This window comes from Onthophagus taurus, unplaced genomic scaffold (assembly GCF_036711975.1).
Source record: "Onthophagus taurus isolate NC unplaced genomic scaffold, IU_Otau_3.0 ScKx7SY_16, whole genome shotgun sequence".
Lineage (NCBI taxonomy): Eukaryota > Metazoa > Arthropoda > Insecta > Coleoptera > Scarabaeidae > Onthophagus > Onthophagus taurus.
This window is the reverse complement of record NW_027248941.1, coordinates 2224356-2246554: the sequence shown is the minus strand read 5'-3', so window position 1 is coordinate 2246554 and position 22199 is coordinate 2224356. Positions and strand designations below refer to the sequence as shown.

The window sequence follows — 22199 nt, the reverse complement described above, 5'->3', positions numbered from 1 at the left end:
CATTTTGATCAGCATCAACAAGAACTTTTCGCTTCTCCCCAGTCTGCTTTTAGCATGCTTTTAGTAAGCAATCAACTCTAAAAATGATAAAAAAATCTATTAAAATCCTCATTAAAAAAAAGTTTCATCTAAATATTTACACAAACTTTTAAAATCGATTTTATTACCCAATCGAAATCGAAATTAAATTCGAAAAAGTTTTAAAATCGTCTTTTAGTTGCGTCGTAATAATAATAGTTAAATTAAATAGTTAAACAATCGCGATTATTAAACGAGATTTTAAATAAACATCAACCTTGAGTAATAATCTATAATCCTAATGTTAATATTTTCGGTAAATTTCTTAGCCCTACTTTTTATTGAAAACGAAAATCGTTTTGGTTGTTTTCGTGCGTGGTTTATAAACGCCGCCAGTCAAGTTCGAACGTGTTTCGTGGAACCACTTCTTCGCGAAGCTAAACTAAATAGGAGCCGTTAATGAACTTCGCTTCAAAGTAAATTTTAATTATTAATAATTACTATTAAATTAAATCGTTATCGTATTAAAATGAGTTTGTAAAATGACAAAAAACATGGTTAATAACTTTCTTGTAAAATTAATTTTGTGTGGGTTTTTAATTTGTAAAGAAAATTTCGTTGTGGGAGATGGTAAGTTGTTTGTAATATTTGTTATTTGCAAACTTAATTCCGAAATAATTGGATGAAAAAAGGACAACGTCCTTTGATTAGTATTCCCTAAGGAGGATTTACTTGGAGGAAGAACGCAGTTAATTAAGACCATTTAATAATATCGAACAAACAAATGTACTAAAACAAATAAAAATTAATTTTTCTAAAATATTAAAAATCAAACTCTGTATTAAAAGTTGTTGAGTCCTCAACTTATCTTAAGAATCTTTTAGAAATGTGATAATATCGACAGAAATATGGTCAAGACTATAATAAAGTATCATATATATGCAAAACGCCGAGGCGCTGGAAGTTGATATGACAATGACACAAACGTGATTAACACTATAAAAAAAACATTACATATATTGAAAACGCCGAGGTCGCTTGCGGCCGAGGCGCTAGAGTTGATATGTTGTCGACATAAAAATGGTCAGTACTGTAATAAAGCATCATATATACCCAAAACGCCGAGGTCGCTTGCGGCCGAGGCACTGGAGTTGATATGATATTATCACAAACTTTGTCAATACTAGAATAAAGCGTCCTATAATTAAAAAAAGCCGAGGTCGCTTGCGGCCGAAGCGCTAGAGTTGATACATTGTCGATATAAAGATGGTCAATACTGTAATAAAGCATCATATACAGTGTGTCCCCGGATAGGTGAAACGACTCTTATAAAATGTAAATTTTTTTCGATATTAATTGTCATCTTTTGGGGTTCATCCCTGCTTGGTTAAAGACTAATTTTGAACATATTTTCAAATTTTAAAAGACAAATGTTTGTTGACACTGAAGCGAAAACTTCTTGTGCATTAGGTAAAGTGCCTTTTCTCTTTACAGTATGGTAAAATATTACTAAGAAATTTTATTCAGAATGAAAAGTTAGGGCCATATGCAAATTTTCGGAATCATCGGCCTACTTTGATAAAACCCATTTTTGGTTATTTTCGTCAATAGTAAAACAAAAAAATAGTAAACTTTTGATTAAACGCCAACAAGTTGCCACATTTATCGGTTTTTCCCCGATTCCATAACACTGAATCACGTAAACTTTTTCCTCTAATGTTAACATTCTATTAAAAAATCACTTTAAATTTACTAAATTACAGTTTGACAGATTACTAGTGACAGGAAAGCAATTTTGTTTTATCCATGGCAGTCTTTGTTAGAAATAAAATTGTTTGATATGGATATTTTCAAAGTAGGCCGATCAATCCGAAAATTTGCATATGGCCATAGTTTTTCATTCTGAACAAAACTTCTTAGTAACACTTTCACGTACTGTAAACAGAAAAGATACTTTACCTGCCACAAAAAGAGTTTTTCTTTCACTGTCAAGGCTCACTTGTTTTTTAAAAATTGAAAATATGTTTAAAATTAGGCTTTAATCAAGCAGGGCTAAACCTCAAAAAATAAGAATTAATATCGAAAAAAATTTACCTTTTATAAGAGTCGTTTCACCTATCCGGGGACACACTGTATACCCAAAATGTAGTAGTTTAGAAGGGTAGGATGAAAGTACAAATAGGGTCAAAACGTGCCCTATTATGAATTAAACATATTCCCCAAATTTCATTTTTCTAGCATTTATAGTTTTTGAGAAATAAAAATAAATAAAATCTAATAAAAGTTTCTAAATTAAATTTGCTATTAGAAACTGCAAACATAAATGTACGGTTATGATAGAATAACAAAGTTCTGAACAAACAAACTTTAGGAACATCCTGTATAGCATTGATCCCGATGACCGATCCAATTCATAAATTGCCTAACGATTTTACATGACATTGATTTACACTGTACAGGGTGTCCCAATTTCGATGTCCGCATAGGCTATCTCCGAAACTAAAAGAGATAGAAAAAAAGTAGCTTACATGTCATGATCTCGTTTTTCGAGAAAATGCTAATACCGAAAACTCCGAACAGCTATCGTCTTTTGTTTTCGCCTTATCGGCAAAAACTGAAAATTTTGCGAAAACGACATTCGCGAATATCTCACTTATTATCAAAGATGGAGTATTATAAATAAAACATTATATGGGCAACTTTTTACGAAGAATTCAGTGGCGTAGGTAGAATTTTTTTCCCATCTTTTATTTTCGAGATTTTAGACGTAACTTTATTTTTTTAAATGGAAATCATAGTTGGCTATGGCTTAAAATAATTTGTTATTTTCTTCTGATAACAAATATATATAGTTTGTGGGGTATATTTCTTATAGTTATTGAATAATTAACAAAAATTCATTTTGTTCTATCTAAAACTAATGTATGTATTTAAAAGTTAATGTTGCTATGGTGATAACCATACATACTATGATGCAACATAATGTATCAAATAATTGCCAAAGTTTGTATTTAAAAATTCGATAACAACTCTGGCATTATGTGCTGGTACGATGCACCAGCATGTTAAGTGTCAAAATATAACAAAACTGAATAAAACTTTACAATGAATTTCGAAAATTATGAAAAATGTAACATGATGGAATGCTATATGTTATCAGATAAGAATGCGACGTTAGCCGCGGAATTTTATTTCACAAGATATCCAGAAAGAAGACAACCGCACGTAAGAACCTTCAGCCGGTTAGCAGAAAATTTAATAGATATTTGGTCCTTCCCCAAACCACATACAAAAACATACCAAAATGACCTGCAAGAGAAATTGCAACAAGACGTCTGACCCAAAAGCCGTTGCTCCCGAATATGAAAGAAAAATAAGTATAAACCATACAAAGCGGGGCTAACTCCTTATTTACGTGCCGGAGATGTCAATCGAAGATTAGAATTTTGTAGATGATATTTAGAAAAATTAAATAGTCTGCTGTTTGTTCAAACTGTTATCTGGACCGAAGAAGTCTCTGAGTGTTCAAAGAAGCTTGGGGTTCAATGTATGGTGTGCCCTTTTAGATAATAGAATTTTGCCATATAGTATCTACCATAAAACCTTAAACTCAGAGAAATACCTCAATATATTAAGGCAGCCTTTGGTCGACAATTTGGAACTAAATATGTCTCAAATGATATATTTTCAATATGACGGAGCACCAGCACATAATGCCAGAGTTGTTAGTGAATTTTTAAATACTACTACAAACTCCTTGCTACAAACTTTGACAATAATTGGAAACAATGCTTTCCCTCATGGTATGGTTATCACCATAACAAAATTAAGTTTTAAATACATACAATAGTTTTAAAAAGAACAAAAAAAATTGATACATTATATTCCATCATAGTATGTATGGTTATCACTAAGGCACGAAACTTTTGTAACAAAACGATACGATTTCCCCCCTCCACTTGTTCTCATTGGCTAGTTTTCTAGGAAGCCACTGAGAACAAGTGGAGGGGGGAAATCGTATTCTTTTGTTACAAAAGTTCCGTGCCTTAGTTATCACCATAGCAACAATAACTTTTAAATACATACATTAGATTTAGACGGAACAAAATGAATTTTTGTTAATTATTCAATAACTATAAGAAATATACCCCACAAACTATATATATTTGTTATCAGAAGAAAATAACAAATTATTTTAAGTCATAGCCAACTATGGTTTCCATTTAAAAAAATAAAGTTACGTCTAAAATCTCGAAAATAAAAGATGGGAAAAAAATTCTACCTACGCCACTGAATTCTTCGTAAAAAATTGCCCATATAATGTTGTATTTATAATTCTCCATCTTTGATAATAAGTGAGATATTCGCGATTGTCGTTTTTGCAAAATTTTCAGTTTTTGCCGATAGGGCGAAAACAAAAGACGATAGCTGTTCGGAGTTTTCGGCATTAGCATTTTCTCGAAAAACGAGATCATGACATGTAAGCTACTTTTTTTCTATCTCTTTTAGTTTCGGAGATAGCCTATGCGGACATCGAAATTGGGACACCCTGTACAAAATTTCAACGCTTTACTGTAAATAGTGTTTAAGATGTTTGGAAAAATGTGTTAAAATTTCCTAACTTTTATGGCCTGTATCTTTGAAATTTGAAGACGTTTACTAATTTTTTTTACATGAATCGTCATCATTTTCACTCTAGTATATATGGTTAAATTTGTTCCCCGAGTCACCGAAACACCTGTATATGATACTTCATTATAGTGCTGGTCATCTTTATGTCGATATCATATCAACTCTAGCGCCTCGGCCGCAAGCGACCTCGGCGTTTTTAGCATATAGTACGCCTTATTATAATATTGACAAAATTTGTGTTAGTATCATATCAACTCCAGTGCCTCGGCCGCAAGCGACCTCGGCTTTATGAGTATATATGATACTTCATTATAGTGCTGGTCGTCTTTATGTCGACATCATATCAACTCTAGCGCCTCGGCCGCAAGCGACCTCGGCGTTTTTAGCATATAGTACGCCTTATTATAATATTGACAAAATTTGTGTTAGTATCATATCAACTCCAGTGCCTCGGCCGCAAGCGACCTCGGCTTTTTGAGTATATATGATACTTCATTATAGTGCTGGTCATCTTTATGTCGACATCATATCAACTCTAGCGCCTCGGCCGCAAGCGACCTCGGCGTTTTTAGCATATAGTACGCCTTATTATAATATTGACAAAGTTTGTGTTAGTATCATATCAACTCCAGTGCCTCGGCCGCAAGCGACCTCGGCTTTTTGAGTATATATGATACTTCATTATAGTGCTGGTCATCTTTATGTCGACATCATATCAACTCTAGCGCCTCGGCCGCAAGCGACCTCGGCGTTTTTAGCATATAGTACGCCTTATTATAATATTGACAAAGTTTGTGTCAGTATCATATCAACTCCAGTGCCTCGGTCGCAAGCGACCTCGGCATTTTGAATCTATCATCTTTTATATAAATCACCATTTTAAATAAAATTAAGCATAAAACTATTAGTATAGCAAAAAATGGCCAATTTGTGTTTTGTGAATGAAGTTGGGGTTGATTTCGTGTAAATGTTAAAGCAGTCTTAAAATTGAATTATTAAAAATGATTAAAATCGAAACGTCACATTTTAAATTTACTAATAATAATGTTCGACAAGTTCAAGCTTGTCCGAAACTTTGGACATGTCGATTTCCAACTTCCAACGTCATATTTAACGTTCGAATCTATCGTCACGCTAAATAAACCGCAAAATCGATAAACTAATTGACTCGGCCAACTTTGAATGATCCCAATTAAGGACGGGCTTCATATGCAAATTTTTCTAATCAAACATTGCACAATTTAATACAACATTTTCAAAGAACTTTATTATATTTCGGGAAATATTTAACGTTTAAGAATCTTCCGCTTAAACGGTCAAAGAAAACCCGATTCTAAACTCAACTTCAAACTAAAATAAATAACGTAAATGCGATTTAACTCAAGTTTTAACACAATTTATATTTGTGTAAGTTTATGTTAGTGCGATTTTTGTTTTTTCAGGTGAAAACCGTTAAATTTTTTTTTACGGTTCGAAGCCTTATAACAAAATTAAAGAGAACTTACAAAATACTTTATATTTTCTCCACCATTTTCGCCCATTTTGAATCAAAATGTGCCATTAATTTATTAAAATGACAGTTTAAGAAGGGGAAACCTTTATTTATCGTCGTTAAACGAGCGAAAATTAACTCTAGATAGGCATCAATTACGCAAAACGGTCAATTTTGATCGATTACGACGATTCAGGAAGTTTAATTACGTTTCTTTCCAGAAAGTTCGATAAATTGCACCGTTGGTGAGCTTTTATGTCCGAATTCAACGATTTGTATCCCACAACATAAATTTTGTAACGTTTTAATCGATTGTCCGTATGGGGCGGATGAAAATCCGAGTTATTGCGGTTTGTTTAATATTTTATTAATTGGCAATTTCATATAACTCGCAATATATGAATGGTGTAACCATAGTTACAAAACTACTATGTACTTGCACTGTACCACATAAAATGTAACATAGCTTAATGGTACAGGAATTGGGGAGTTTTGCAAAGGAAAAATTTTGCTTTTGACATATTTGTAATCTTCATTAAAAATCCTTTAAAATGAGTACAAACACGACATATTTATCTTTAATATTAATGAGCTTATGATCAACTTCCGGTTAGAAATGTCATCGTCAATTTTGACATATTTGTAATCTTCATTAAAAATCCTTTAAAATGAGTACAAACACGACATATTTATCTTGAATATTAATGAAGTTATGGTCAACTTCCGGTTAGAAATGTTAACGTCAATTTTGACATATTTGTAATCTTCATTAAAAATCCTTTAAAATAAGCCCCAACATGATACGTTTAATTCCAATATTACTCGAGATATAAGCAACTTCCGGTTTGAAATGTCAATGTCACTTTGACATATTCTTAATTTTTATAAAATGTCTTAAAATTTATCACAAAACAAAAATATCAAAAAATTTAAAATTAAGGTTGGTATTAATATTTAAGAATTACGTTGGTAATTTCAATGTTGCCAACTTTAATATTTTTTATTATAACTTTGTTGTTTTTCGAGATAAATGTAGCATGTTTGGACTAATTTTGAAGGTTTTTTAATAAAAAATACATCGTGAAAGGACACCATGAAGTTGTCTATTTATCTATTATATGATATCTAACTTCAGGCTTAAAATGTCAACCTCAATTTTGACATATTTATAATCTCCATTAAAAATCCTTTAAAATGAGTACAAACACGACATATTTATCTCGAATATTAATGAAGTTATGGTCAACTTCCGGTTAGAAATGTCAACGTCAATTTTGACATATTTGTAATCTTCATTAAAAATCCTTTAAAATAAGCCCCAACATGATACGTTTAATTCCAATATTACTCGAGATATAAGCAACTTCCGGTTTGAAATGTCAATGTCACTTTGACATATTCTTAATTTTTATAAAATGTCCTCAAATTTATCACAAAAACAAAAATATAATCAAAAAAAATCAAAATTAAGGTTGGTATTAATATTTAAGAATTATGTTATTTATTTCAATGTTGCCAACTTTAATATTTTTTATTATAACTTCGTTGTTTTTTGAGATAAATGTATCATGTTGGGACTGATTTTAAAGATTTATTAATAAAAAATACATCGTGAAAGGACACCATAACGTTGTTTATTTATCTATATATGATATCTAACTTCAGGCTTAAAATGTCAACCTCAATTTTGACATATTTATAATCTCCATTAAAAATCCTTTAAAATGAGTACAAACACGACATATTTATCTCGAATATTAATGAAGTTATGGTCAACTTCCGGTTAGAAATGTCAACGTCAATTTTGACATATTCTTAATTTTTATAAAATGTCTTAAAATTTGTCACAAAAACAAAAGTATAATAAAAAAAATCAAAAATTAAGGTTGGTATTAATATTTAAAAGTTAAATTGCTATCTTCATTGTTGCCAACTTCAGATTTAACGTTTTTTCATTCTAACTTTTTTGTTTTTCGAGATAAATGCATCATGTTTGGGCTCATTTTAAAGGATTTTTCACGGCGATTACAAATATCTCAAAATTGACGTTGACATTTCTAACCGGAAGTTAATCTTAATTTCATTAATATTGAAAATAAATATGTCATGTTTGTACTCATTTTAAAGGATTTTTAATGAAGATTATAAATATGTCAAAATTGAGGTTGACATTTTATTTCAAAAACTAGAAATATTCAGACATGTTGCATTTTATGTGGGACAAATTAACCCTGGTTTCTATGGAAATATATTTTTGTGTATTGCATCTTATGTGAAATTCACTGAAAATTAAAAATGATTTTAGAATGATTATTTTAGATGATTACCATTTGGATGCGTTTTGGGATCGGATATTTTCCAAAAACCCCAAAGCGGTTAACGACGATTTGGATGAGAGGTGCAAATTGGAGTACGAAGGAAAATGTTTGTGTCGCCATCGCGATTTGTTGTGCAAAAATTTGGAATTAATCGAAATCCCGGATATAAAAGATTTTGAAATTGATATATTGTAAGTTTGGCGGAGTGGGGGGAAAAAAATTGTTTGTTTTTAATTTCCAGGGATTTATCCGGGAACACTTTCAAAGTTTTAAACAAAAAATTATTCGATGAGGTCCCCAACAACGTTCAAAAAATGTATTGTAACAAAAAAAAATTAATTAATTTTTTTAATTTATTAACTTTTAGGGTTATGAAGCACTGCGAAATCAACGAAATTAAAAGTTCCGCGTTTTTCGGGTTAACCCATCTCAAAGAGATGTAAGGTTTCGATTATTTTGTGGAACAAAAACTAAAATTTCGTTTCTAGATATCTAGATAATAACCGGATACAAAGCCTGATTGATTGCAGTTTCGGCGAAAACAACATCTTAAACACCCTGTAAGTGCCACGTACGTTAATTAATTAATTTAAACCGTTTCTCAACAGGGTTTTAAGCTACAATAGAATCGCCGACGTCCATGCGGACTTCTTTTGTAACTTAACTCGACTACTTAAGCTGTAAGCAAACTTAATCATCTTATAATATACGGTAAAACCTCGATATAACTTAATAATTAGACCTAAAAGTAGAAAGATTCAAAAAATAGATAGAATTCCGCATAGAAACCAGTAGTGTCGCCTGCGGTTTGCGGTTTGCAGTCTGTCGCCTGTCACAGAATTGTACCTTAACGTTGAATAGGGACGTTAGATATGAAATTGGAGCTCTTTTTGCGTAGATTAAAAAACAATTGAAATTCAAACGCAAAACAAACCAACCTAACTGTCAACTGTCATTTTTCATTTCTTAAAAATTAAATTTCTTTCAAAATATGGGTTGTTGGGTATCAAATTGAAGCCCTTTTAACGTAGATTAAGAAACAATTGCAATTCAACCTTAAAATAAATAGAGTCAACTGTCAGCTGTCATTTTTCATTTCTTAAAAATTAAATTTCTTTCAAACTATGGGTTATTGGGTATCAAATTGAAGCCCTTTTAACGTAGATTAAGAAACAATGGCAATTCAACCTTAAAATCAATCGAGTCAACTGTCAGCTGTCATTTTTCATTTCTTAAAAATTATATTTCTTTCAAAATATAGGTTGTTGGGTATCAAATTGAAGCCCTCTTTACGTAGATTAAAAAACAATTGAAATTCAAACGCAAAATAAACCAACCAAACTGTCAACTGTCATTTTTCATTTCTTAAAAATTAAATTTGTTTCAAAATATAGGTTGTTGGGTATCAAATTGAAGCCCTTTTAACGTAGATTAAGAAACAATTGCAATTCAACCTTAAAATAAATCGAGTCAACTGTCAGTTGTCATTTTTCATTTCTTAAAAATTAAATTTCTTTCAAAATATGGGTTATTGGGTATCAAATTGAAGCCCTTTTAACGTAGATTAAGAAACAATTGCAATTCAACCTTAAAATAAATCGAGTCAACTGTCAGCTGTCATTTTTCATTTCTTAAAAATTAAATTTCTTTCAAAATATAAGTTGTGGGGTATCAAATTGAAGCTCTTTTAACGTAGATTAAGAAACAATTGCAATTTAACTTTAAAATAAATCGAGTCAACTGTCAGCTGTCATTTTTCATTTCTTAAAAATTAAATTTCTTTCAAAATATGGGTTGTTGGGTATCAAATTGAAGCCCTCATTACGTATATTAAGAAACAATTACAATTCAACCTCAAAATAAAACCAGTCAACTGTCAGCTGTCATTTTTCATTTCTTAAAAATTAAATTTCTTTCAAAATATGGGTTGTTGGGTATCAAATTGAAGCCCTCATTACGTATATTAAGAAACAATTACAATTCAACCTCAAAATAAAACCAGTCAACTGTCAGCTGTCATTTTTCATTTCTTAAAAATTATATTTCTTTCAAAATATAGGTTGTTGGGTGTCAAATTGAAGCCCTCTTTACGTAGATTAAAAAACAAATGAAATTCAAACGCAAAATAAACCACCAGACTGTCAACTGTCATTTTTCATTTCTTAAAAAATTAAATTTGTTTTAAAACATGGATTGTTGGGTATCAAATTGAAGGTCTTTCTACGTAGATTAAGAAACGATTGCAATTTAACCTCAAATCCACCCACTTCAGCTGTCAAATGTAATTTTTTATTTTTTAAAATTAAATTTGTTTAAAAAGATGGGTTGTTAGGTATCAAATTAAAGCCCTTTCTACGTAGATTAAGAAACAATTGCAATTCAACCTCAAAATAAAACAAGTCAGCTGTCATTTTTCATTTCTGAAATATTAATTTGTTTGAAAACATGGGTTGCTAGGTGTTAAATTGAAGCCCATTTTATGTAGACTAAAAAGTCATATTTTCTATATCTCCACCAGATGGCGTCATATACGGTCATAAAAATCAAGATTTTTGAGGTTATGTTTTTAATTATAGATTAAATCAAAAAATTTTATGAACAAGATTTGTTTAGAATCAAATCAGCAATAACTTTTCTTAATAAAATTTTTTTCGATCGTTTAAATTTAATTTCCCACTGAATAGTACGGTATACATCATTCAATACATAGGTATATCATAATGTAGTGGTTTTATCGAAAAATATCTACATATTTATTTAATATATCATTCAAAATTGATCTTTTAAAAGATATTTTCGACATCTTCACCAGATGGCGATATAAACGGGTATAAAAATCAAGGTTTTTGAGGTTATCTCAATAATCATCATTTTTATCAAAAAAATTTTCTAATAAAAGTTGTTAAAAATTGAATTCTAAAACCATTTTATTAATGAAAAAAATCGATATCTCATATAGATGTCGCTGTTTTGATATAAAAAAATTATTTTTTGAGGTTATGTTTTTAATTATTGGTTAAATCAAAAAAATTTATGAACAAGATTTGTTTAAAAATAACTCAGCAATAATTTTTCTTAATAAAATTTTTTTCTATCGTTAAAATTTAATTTCCCACTGAATAGTACGGTTTATGTCATTTAACTCATTTAATACATAACAAAAAGAATTTTTTAACAAAAGTTGTTAAAAATTGAATTCTAAAACGATTTTATTAATGAAAAAAATCGATATCTCAATTAGGTGTCGCTGTTTTGATACAAAAAAGTTATTTTTTGAGGTTATGTTTTTAATTATTGGTTAAATCAAAAAAATTTATGAACAAGATTTGTTTAAAAATAACTCAGCAATAATTTTTCTTAATAAAATTTTTTTCTATCGTTGAAATTTAATTTCCCACTGAATAGTACGGTTTATGTCATTTAATACATATCAAAAAAAATTTTTAACAAAAGTTGTTAAAAATTGCATTCTAAAACGATTTTATTAATGAAAAAAATCGATATCTCAATTAGGTGTCGCTGTTTTGGTACAAAAAAATTATTTTTTGAGGTTATATTTTTAATTATTGATTAAATCAAAAAATTTTATGAACAAGATTTGTTTAGAATTAAATCAGCAATAATTTTTCTTAATAAAATTTTTTTCTATCGTTGAAATTTAATTTCCCACTGAATAGTACGGTTTATGTCATTTAATATATATCAAAAAAATTTTTTAACAAAAGTTGTTAAAAATTGAATTCTAAAACGATTTTATTAATGAAAAAAATCGATATCTCAATTAGGTGTCGCTGTTTTGATACAAAAAAATTATTTTTTGAGGTTATGTTTTTAATTATTGGTTAAATCAAAAAAATTTATGAACAAGATTTGTTTAGAATTAAACCAGCAATAATTTTTCTTAATAAAATTTTCTTGTATCGTTGAAATTTAATTTCCCACTGAATAGTACGGTTTATGTCATTTAATACGTACCAAAAAAAAAGTTGTTAAAAATAAAATTCTAAAACGATATCTCAATTAGCTATAGAACTAGAAACATTCGGATTTAGATGTACGGTTATATCGAGGTTATATCTAAGTTTTACTGTAAAAACTTTATTTATTCAACCTTTTAGCGACTTAAGTTTCAATAAAATCGAAATAATCCAAGAAGAAACGTTTATAAATCTACAAAATTTAAACGAATTGTGAGTATTAAACAATTTTTTAATTAAATTAAATTTAAAAAAAATTTTTTAGATACATTCGAGGAAATAAAATAATTAAAATCGCAAAAAACACATTCTCCGAGCTCCCATTAAGCGTTTTATCTTTAATCGGGAACAAAATCGTGTCAATTGAGAGATTGAGTTTCTCAAAATTACCTCAATTAACAACATTGTAAGGGTTAAATAACTCAAAGTGATTTTATGAATCAAAAAAAAAACATTTCCCCCATTATAAAAGCCATAAAAAGCTCTCACGTTCCCTATTTCATAAATCGTATCGCTTTTATTGCACTTCCATCACGCTATCTAATGTTTAACCACTTCAACCACGACAATTTAACTTTTTTATAACTCGCGTGACGCGAATCAACCAAAAATAATAAATTAATAAAAAAAAGTACTCAAATTTATATGAAAACAAAAAAAATCAAATAAAATATAATAAAGTTTTTCTAAAAGTTCGAATAAACGCGTGCCTCTTGGGTTTAATAAAACATTTCGTTTCGAAATTGTGAAGGAAACTTCCGGGATTATACTTTATTCGGGATTATACGAGTTCTTTTATGAGACTAGTTGTAAAAGAGCCACCATAACATAACAAGGTTGTTTGGTTAAAATCGCTTTGAGTTTAACTTCAAAAAATTTTTTTATTTATTTAATTAAAAATTTATTTATTTATTTATGTATGAAGAGATCTAGGTGAGAATAATTTAGAAAATTTATATAAAGGAACATTTCGGAATCTCTCGAAATTAACATCTTTGTAAGTTACTTAAAGTGTTGAATAAGAATTCGGAGCTAAAAACTCGATTCTGTTGTTGCAGAACTTTAAACGGAAATTCGTTGCGAAACTTCGAATCGGGGGTATTCGAAGACCTCGAAGCTTTAGTTTCATTGTAAGACGTTATTAATTAATATTTTAATAAAAGAAAATTTTTTTTTAATGATTTTAGGAATTTGGAGGGAAATTTTTATGAAAACCTCAACCAAAAATTATTTGCCCCGTTAAAAAAACTAGAACACGTGTAAATAAAAAAAAATAAATTAATAAAATTAATTAAATTAATTAAAAAATTTTTTTTAAAGATATTTTAGGAGATTTGAAATGTGCAAGGCAGTTCCTTTATTAAAAGATTGCAACCCGAAAGATGATGGTATCTCGAGTAGTAAACATTTGTTGCATAATCCCGTTTTGAGGACGAGGTAAATAAAAATTAATTTGAATTCATCAAATTTCCCGCTAAAATAATATGAGCCAATCACATCACTTTAATCCAAAATGGCCGTGGTAACTAAGGGTAACTAACGGGTAACTAAGCAACGCATATCATATTGACATTTTGCGTGAATTTTTAAACTTAAGTTTTTCAAAAAAATTTTTGGTTATAAAGGTGTTTCTTTTTTAACATAAATAAACAGAAAATTAAAAATGCTTTAAAATGAACCCAAACTCGACTTATTTATCTCTAACCGTTATCGAGATATCGTAATTTTTACAAAAAAGAAAATGGCGATTATTTGACAGTTTCTAACCTAACTTTTTTTATCTTTTAACCTAAATATATCATGTTTAGTATCAAATCAAAGCATTTTTGATCCTGATTAAGATCATTTTAATATTTATCAAAAAATCGTTATATTTAATTTTGACATTTGACAGTTCCCAACCTAACTTTTTTAATTTTTAACACAAATATATCATGTTTGGTATTAAATGAAAGCATTTTTGATTCTTATTAAGATCATTTCAATATTTATCAAAAAATCGTTATATTTAATTTTGACATTTGACAGTTCCTAACTTTTTTATTTTTTAACCCAAATATATCTTGTTTGGTATCAAATTAAAGCATTTTTGATTCTTATTAAGATCATTTCAATGTTTCAGCATGATATTTGGGTTAAAAAATAAAAAGTTATAAAGTAAGCTCAAATTTTAAATAATCGCCATTTTTTTTGCTAAATGTTAAGATATCTCGATATGGGTTGGAGATAAATAAATTGAGTTTGGGTTCAACTCCGAGCATAAAAAAGTTAGGTTAGAAACTGTCAAATGTCAAAATTAATATGAAGTTTCTAGTTTTAATTTTATTTCTACTAACAATCCCCGTATAACACGTCAAAATTGTTTTCATTTGATATCAAACACGATATATTTGGGTTAAAGTTAGGTTATAAACTGTCAAATGTCAAAATTAAATATAAACGAAAAATTTTTTTGGCTATAAAGGTGTTCTTTTTTAACATAAATGGACAGAAAATTAAAAATGCTTTAAAATGAACCCAAACATGACTTATTTATCTCTAACCGTTATCGAGATATCTTAATTTTTACAAAAAAAAAAGATGGCGATTATTTGACAGTTTATAACCTAACTTTTTTAATTTTTAACACAAATATATCATGTTTGGTATCAAATGAAAGCATTTTTGATTCTTATTAAGATCATTTCAATATTTATCAAAAAATCGTTATATTTAATTTTGACATTTGACAGTTCCTAACTTTTTTATTTTTTAACCCAAATATATCATGTTTGGTATCAAATTAAAGCATTTTTGATTCTTATTAAGATCATTTCAAAGTTTCAGCATGATATATTTGGGTTAAAAAATAAAATTAAAAAGTTAGTTTAGAAACTGTCAAATTTTAAATTATCGCCTTTTTTTTTGCTAAATGTTAAAATATCTCGATAAGGGTTGGAGATAAATAAGTTGGGTTTGGGTTCAACTCTGAGTATAAAAAAGTTAGGTTAGAAACTGTCAAATGTCAAAATTAATATGTTTTCTCCTATATTACATAATGCAACTCTAGGAATGTTATTTCCACTAACAATCACCGTAAAACACGTCAAAATTGTTTTCATTTGATATCAAACACGATATATTTGGGTTAAAGTTAGGTTATAAACTGTCAAATGTCAAAATTAAATATAAACGAAAAAAATTTTTGGTTATAAAGGTGTTCTTTTTTAACATAAATGGACAGAAAATTAAAAATGCTTTAAAATGAACCCAAACTTGACTTATTTATCTCTAACCGTTATCGAGATATCTTAATTTCTACAAAAAAAAAGATGGCGATTATTTGACAGTTTATAACCTAACTTTTTTAATTTTTAACATAAATATATCATGTTTGGTATCAAATGAAAGCATTTTTGATTCTTATTAAGATCATTTCAATATTTATCAAAAAATCGTTATATTTAATTTTGACATTTGACAGTTCCTAACTTTTTTATTTTTTAACCCAAATATATCATGTTTGGTATCAAATTAAAGCATTTTTGATTCTTATTAAGATCATTTCAATGTTTCAGCATGATATATTTGGGTTAAAAAATAAAATTAAAAAGTTAGTTTAGAAACTGTCAAATTTTAAATAATCGCCTTTTTTTTTTTGCTAAATGTTAAAATATCTCGATAAGGGTTGGAGATAAATAAGTTGGGTTTGGGTTCAACTCTGAGTATAAAAAAGTTAGGTTAGAAACTGTCAAATGTCAAAATTAATATGTTTTCTCCTATATTACATAATGCAACTCTAGGAATGTTATTTCCACTAACAATCACCGTAAAACACGTCAAAATTGTTTTCATTTGATATCAAACACGATATATTTGGGTTAAAGTTAGGTTATAAACTGTCAAATGTCAAAATTAAATATAAACGAAAATTTTTTTGGCTATGAAGGTGTTCTTTTTTAACATAAATGGACAGAAAATTAAAAATGCTTTAAAATGAACCCAAACTTGACTTATTTATCTCTAACCGTTATCGAGATATCTTAATTTTTACAAAAAAAAAAGATGGCGATTATTTGACAGTTTATAACCTAACTTTTTTAATTTTTAACACAAATATATCATATTTGGTATCAAATGAAAGCATTTTTGATTCTTATTAAGATCATTTCAATATTTATCAAAAAATCGTTATATTTAAATTTGACATTTGACAGTTCCTAACTTTTTTATTTTTTAACCCAAATATATCATGTTTGGTATCAAATGAAAGCATTTTTGATTCTTATTAAGATCATTTCAATATTTATCAAAAAATCGTTATATTTAATTTTGACATTTGACAGTTCCTAACTAACTTTTTTATTTTTTAACCCAAATATATCATGTTTGGTATCAAATGAAAGCATTTTTGATTCTTATTAAGATCATTTTAATATCTATCAAAAAATCGTTTTCTATATTTTCTACATCCTTTTAATCCTGTGTATTTGAGCATTTATTGTAGTAATTAGTTATTGGACTACCACCATTTTTTGAGTTATTATTATTATTATTTTCTAGCGTTTGGATAATAGCAACAGTAGGTTGTTTCGGAAACCTTTTAGTCCTAATCGGTAGATTCTTAGCAAAAACCAACAACGTCGTCCACTCACTTTACATAAAAAACTTAGCCCTCTCCGACTTATTAATGGGCTTATATTTATTCATAATCGCAATTGTCGATATGAAATACCGCGGCGTTTACGTCCAGCACGAATCCGCTTGGAGGCACAGCAAAACTTGCAACATTTGCGGTTAATAATCAGCATCTCAATACAATCACATATAATTTTAAAAAATTTCCAGGATTCTTAAGCACTTTATCGTCAGTTTCATCAGTATTCATCCTCTCACTAGTGACGTGGGATCGATTCATCTCAATCACAAAACCTTTAGCAAGGAAACAAGTTTCAGCGAAAACCGCAACGCTACAATTATTAATTTTATGGTTTATAGCGGGATTAATCGCATTTTTACCACTATCAAAAATCGATCCAGATTATTTTAAAGATTTTTATAACACCAATGGAGTTTGTTTACCTTTACACGTCCATGAACCTTTTCAACAGGTAATTTTAATTTTTTATTTAGTATTAATCTAATTAATTTTTGTTTTCTTGCAGGGTTGGATTTATTCAACGGTTATGTTTGTAATCATTAACTCATTGGCTTTAGTTTTCATCATTTACGCTTACGCCAGGATGATCCATGAAATTGAAACAAGCGGATTAGCTTGTAGATCAACCCAACAAAGCAAAGACAGAGATAAAGTGGCGAAACGTTTCGGAATAATCGTATTAACCGATTGTTTATGTTGGGTCCCCATTATCATCGTTAAAATAGCCGCGTTATTAGGGGCCGATATTTCGAAATATTTGTACGCTTGGTTGGCGATTTTTGTGTTACCGATTAATTCGGCGCTAAATCCAGTACTTTACACCTTAACAACATCAATTTTTCAAAAACAAGTAATTTTTTTCTATGGTGTTATAAAATAGATTTATTTCGACTATTTTAGATGAGAAAATCGTGCGCTTTTTGTGTTAAGAGGCGCAAAAAACGCGAACATCCTTCAGGGTATGATTCAGCGTCGAGTTTAAGTCTGGGTTTGTTTTCTTTGGGTGGAAATAACCGCAGAGGATTAAATTATCGGGTAAAAAAATGTTTAATTTAATTAAATTTATTTAATTCCCATTTTTTAGGGGACCCAATCCAGCTTAATGACAAGCAAAGAAAATTCGAGCAAAAAACCAACAGCTGTTTGATTAATTCATTAATTAATTAACATTTATCAGTGTTAAATGTTTCAAAAAATAAATTTAATGTTGTTAATTAATTCAAATACACAAATTTTCCCGCCACAAACAACGCCATCTATCAATAACCAACCCCACTATCTTAATTAATTAAAAATTAAATCATTTTCTTATTAATTTCAGGTTTTGTAATCGGAAAAGGTTTATAAATCCTTTTATACGATGATTTCCGCTTAGATTTTTCTAAATCTTGATACGGATCGACTTCCAAGTCATTTTTAATCTGATTAATATGATGTTTAACATCATTATTTGAAGCTGCGATTAATTTATCGCCCTCAATATAAAAGATATTCGGCGTGGAATCATCTAAAAACAAAAATTTTAGTTAATTTCATCAATTTTATTTCATACTTACTCCGAATTTTGTGCCGATGACTCTTATTGTCCCGAATTTTGTGATTACAAGCACAAAAAGTGATCAAAACCGCCAACACCGTCAACTTAAACATCATTTTTAACGAAACAACTAAAACAAAGCGTTGTTTATCGAGTAAAACTCGGCAAATATTGTTGTTATCTAAACAATTCCGCTTTAAAAGCCTTAAAACATTTTTCTTTGGAAAAAATAACATTTCCCGACATTTTTCGAGATAATAAAATAATTTATTACAAAATTCCACTTAAAAAGGAATTCCAAATTGAGCAAAAACATAATTAATTAATATTTAAGCGTATTTAAGAAGCCCCTCACAAATAAAACTTTAATTTTCCTCTCACGTTGGACAAAATGAACTTCAAATTCACCTTTTTCATAGTTTTCGCGTTAATTTTTGCTTACTCCATGGAAGGTGAGTATAAAATCGATTTAAAACTTGTCATAACCGAAATAGATTACCCAATTAATAATTTTTTTTTAGCAAAAACCCATAAAAAATCGCAGGAAAAGAGTTTAACGGGAAAATCGCTCCAATTTAAGCGGAATTTAAACCAACGCGATGCTTGTAAGTTAATTTTTTATCAAAAATTGGCATTAATAATCAAAAAATTGATTTTAGACTCAAAATATGACGGAAATGAGGAGAAATTTTTGATTAACGCCCCTGGACACGTTCAGCGGAGAGCTCATCATTAAAAAACGACCCTAATTTGTTGCATTAAAATGGTTTATTAATAAAAAATTTAATTTGAAAAAATTTTAGTTTTAAATTTCCCGCTGAAACACCGCCATCTATGGGGACTAATTAATACTTAATTAATTAATTTTGATTAAATTAACTAAAAAGTTACATTTCGTGATTAAAATTGAATTAAAAAAGCAAAAATAATTATTAAATTAAAAATAACTCACCAAAATAAGTCAACATAACCTCAATTTTTGTTTAATAAAAATTTGGGGGAAAATTGTTCGAAATTAGCACTAAAATCAACAATTTAACTCATAAATCATGTTAAACCACGCTCAAAGGTGATAATTAAGAATCTTTTAAAAGTTTTTAATCAACAAAAAACATAACCTTAATCACCAGAATTTTTTTTTTAAATTTGTTTGTACTTACCGAAGATACACCAAGATTACAATGATCCATAGCAAAAAGGGGCCCCCGCATCCACCTAGAACGCATTATTTTAATTCAATTTAACATTTTAAAAGTTATAAGTTTAATTTTTAAGGAATCGGAAAGATTCTTACCGCATTGAAAACAGCGCCATCTCACCACCACTAACTATAATAATGATGGTGGAATTAAATTTTTCTTCCCCCTTTATTCATTTAATTAATAAATCGCCTCTAAACCAATTTTCCCCATCGAAATCATCTTAATACACCTATAAATAACAATTATTTGCATTAAAAACTTAAATTAAATTTTCCGGTTAAAACACCGCCATCTATTGACAACTAATTAAACTAATAATTTTTAAATTATTGAATTTAAAATTAAATGATTAATTTAAATTCGCATTCCAAACACGCTAATTACCTAAATCAATTATTATTATTAATTAATACTTCAGAGGAAATAACAAAATTAATGAATAAAAAAATAACAAGATAGAAGCGCCATCTTTTATGTATTAATTAAAACACACAATTTTTTTAAATTAATTTAACTCTAAATTAATTAAACCCCCTTTTTAAACTTGAATAACTCCAATTTCCTTATTTCATTTCTTATAAATAAATCATTACATATTAATCTTATAAAAAATAATATTAAAAAAATGACAACTTAACCTCACTTTTTGAAGTAGTGAATTTTTTGGCAAAACCCTTCGAAAATGGCTCAAACTAAAAATAAAACTTCCGTTAATCGGGTCAGGAAAGCTTCGCCGATGTCGTTCGACCTAAAACGCTACTTAACCATGGATTTTATCAAAGATTTACTTTATAACCCCAAAAAATTGTACATAACGTGTTGGGCTTTGTTAATATTCGAGGTATTTCTAAATATCTTTATAATCCAAAGGATTAAATACACAGAAATCGATTGGATTGCTTATATGCAAGAAGTTGGAGGGGTTTTAAATGGAACGTTAGATTATAGCGAATTAAAAGGTAAATTTAGTGCCCGATTTAAGGTTTTAACTCCTTTTTTGATTTTTTTAGGTGATACAGGCCCATTGGTGTACCCGGCTGGTTTTGTTTACGTTTATTCGTTACTTTATTACATAACGAACCAAGGGGAGAACATCCGATTAGCTCAATATATTTTTTTATCGCTTTATATCCTACAAAGTTACATAACATTTGAAATTTACAAGAAAACTCAAAAAATTCCTCCGTATGCATTAATTTTATCTACAATTACATCATACCGGATACATTCCATTTACGTTTTGCGTTTATTCAACGATCCTTTCGCCGTATTCTTTTTTTACTTATCCTTAACGTTATTTTTAAGGAATCAATGGATTTTGGGGAGCATTTTGTACTCATTCGCGGTTTCCATAAAAATGAACATCTTATTGTACGCCCCATCTTTATTAATAGCTTATTTAACCAACTTAACGTATCTCCAAACCATCTTAAACCTCTTTATTTGTGGGGTGGTCCAATTAATTTTGGGCGCCCCATTTTTATGGGCGAATTTTTGGGGCTACATCAAAGGAAGTTTCGATTTGGGGCGAATTTTCGAGCACAAATGGACGGTTAATTACCGATTTTTACCGCGGGATTTGTTCGAAAATAAAAATTTCCACGTCGCGTTGTTAGTGGTACACGTCTCGTTGTTAATTCTGTTTTATTCGAGCGTTAAGAAATATTTTAGCGCTTATTTTACGATAAAATCGACGTTGGATGAGATAAAAACGAACACAAAGGGTGCTCGAAAAGGGAAAAAATTAAAACAAAGTAAAAGTGTTAATAAAGAGGAAGAAAAATTGAGTAAGGATCAACAAAAATTCATCGATAACTTTGAGAGGCAAATAAAATCAAGGAATAAAATTAAAAAAGATGAAGTTAAACCAGAAATTAAAGAAACAATGGAAGTCGATTTTTCTAGTGTAACTAGATTATTCGTTTTGCCGTTTTTTGTGGCGAATTTAATCGGGATTACTTGCGCTAGATCTTTGCATTACCAATTTTATAGCTGGTACTTTCATAGTTTGTTGTACCTCGTTCATTCGACTCCTTATCGGAAGCCGATTATATTTTTGTTGTTAGCGGTTGTTGAATTTTGTTGGAATACTTACCCCAGCACAAACATATCGAGCGCTTTATTGCATATTTGCCACTTTTCCATCCTATATGGTGTCTACAAAGTTATGAACCAAAAATGAGTTTTTATGAATAAAAATTTTTTGTTACATACCTTCGTTTTTCTTGGGTAACAACAATTTACGATGTTTTAGATGTTAACACAAATTATGCCTAAAAAAACGGCAAAAAATGATTTAAGTTGAATTTGAGCGTTTGACGTTTTACTTTTTAACGAAATGAAGTTAGTTGGGGAAAAGTTAAAACATTAAATTATAAAATAAT

At 29.0% G+C, this 22199-nt stretch overlaps 2 protein-coding genes across 2 annotated transcripts; both read left to right on the top strand.

Annotated features, from left to right (window-relative positions):
• Positions 1-55: 55 nt before the first annotated feature.
• LOC111418670 (Leucine-rich repeat-containing G protein-coupled receptor 4) lies at positions 56-19410 on the top strand. The gene is made up of 20 exons (XM_071201074.1): positions 56-648; positions 6364-6492; positions 8462-8651; positions 8702-8776; positions 8828-8899; positions 8949-9020; positions 9069-9140; positions 12579-12650; positions 12703-12843; positions 13363-13434; positions 13496-13567; positions 13625-13696; positions 13758-13874; positions 16980-17212; positions 17265-17527; positions 17582-17926; positions 17977-18111; positions 18161-19065; positions 19135-19218; positions 19273-19410. Exons 1-18 carry the CDS (start codon positions 561-563, stop codon positions 18221-18223), a joined length of 2283 nt encoding a protein of 760 aa, XP_071057175.1. The 5' UTR covers positions 56-560; the 3' UTR covers positions 18224-19065; positions 19135-19218; positions 19273-19410.
• Positions 19411-20428: 1018 nt separating this feature from the next.
• On the top strand, positions 20429-22026 carry LOC111418690 (Alg3, alpha-1,3- mannosyltransferase). The gene is made up of 2 exons (XM_023051334.2): positions 20429-20774; positions 20826-22026. Exons 1-2 carry the CDS (start codon positions 20498-20500, stop codon positions 21995-21997), a joined length of 1449 nt encoding a protein of 482 aa, XP_022907102.2. The 5' UTR covers positions 20429-20497; the 3' UTR covers positions 21998-22026.
• The last annotated feature ends 173 nt before the right edge of the window (positions 22027-22199 follow it).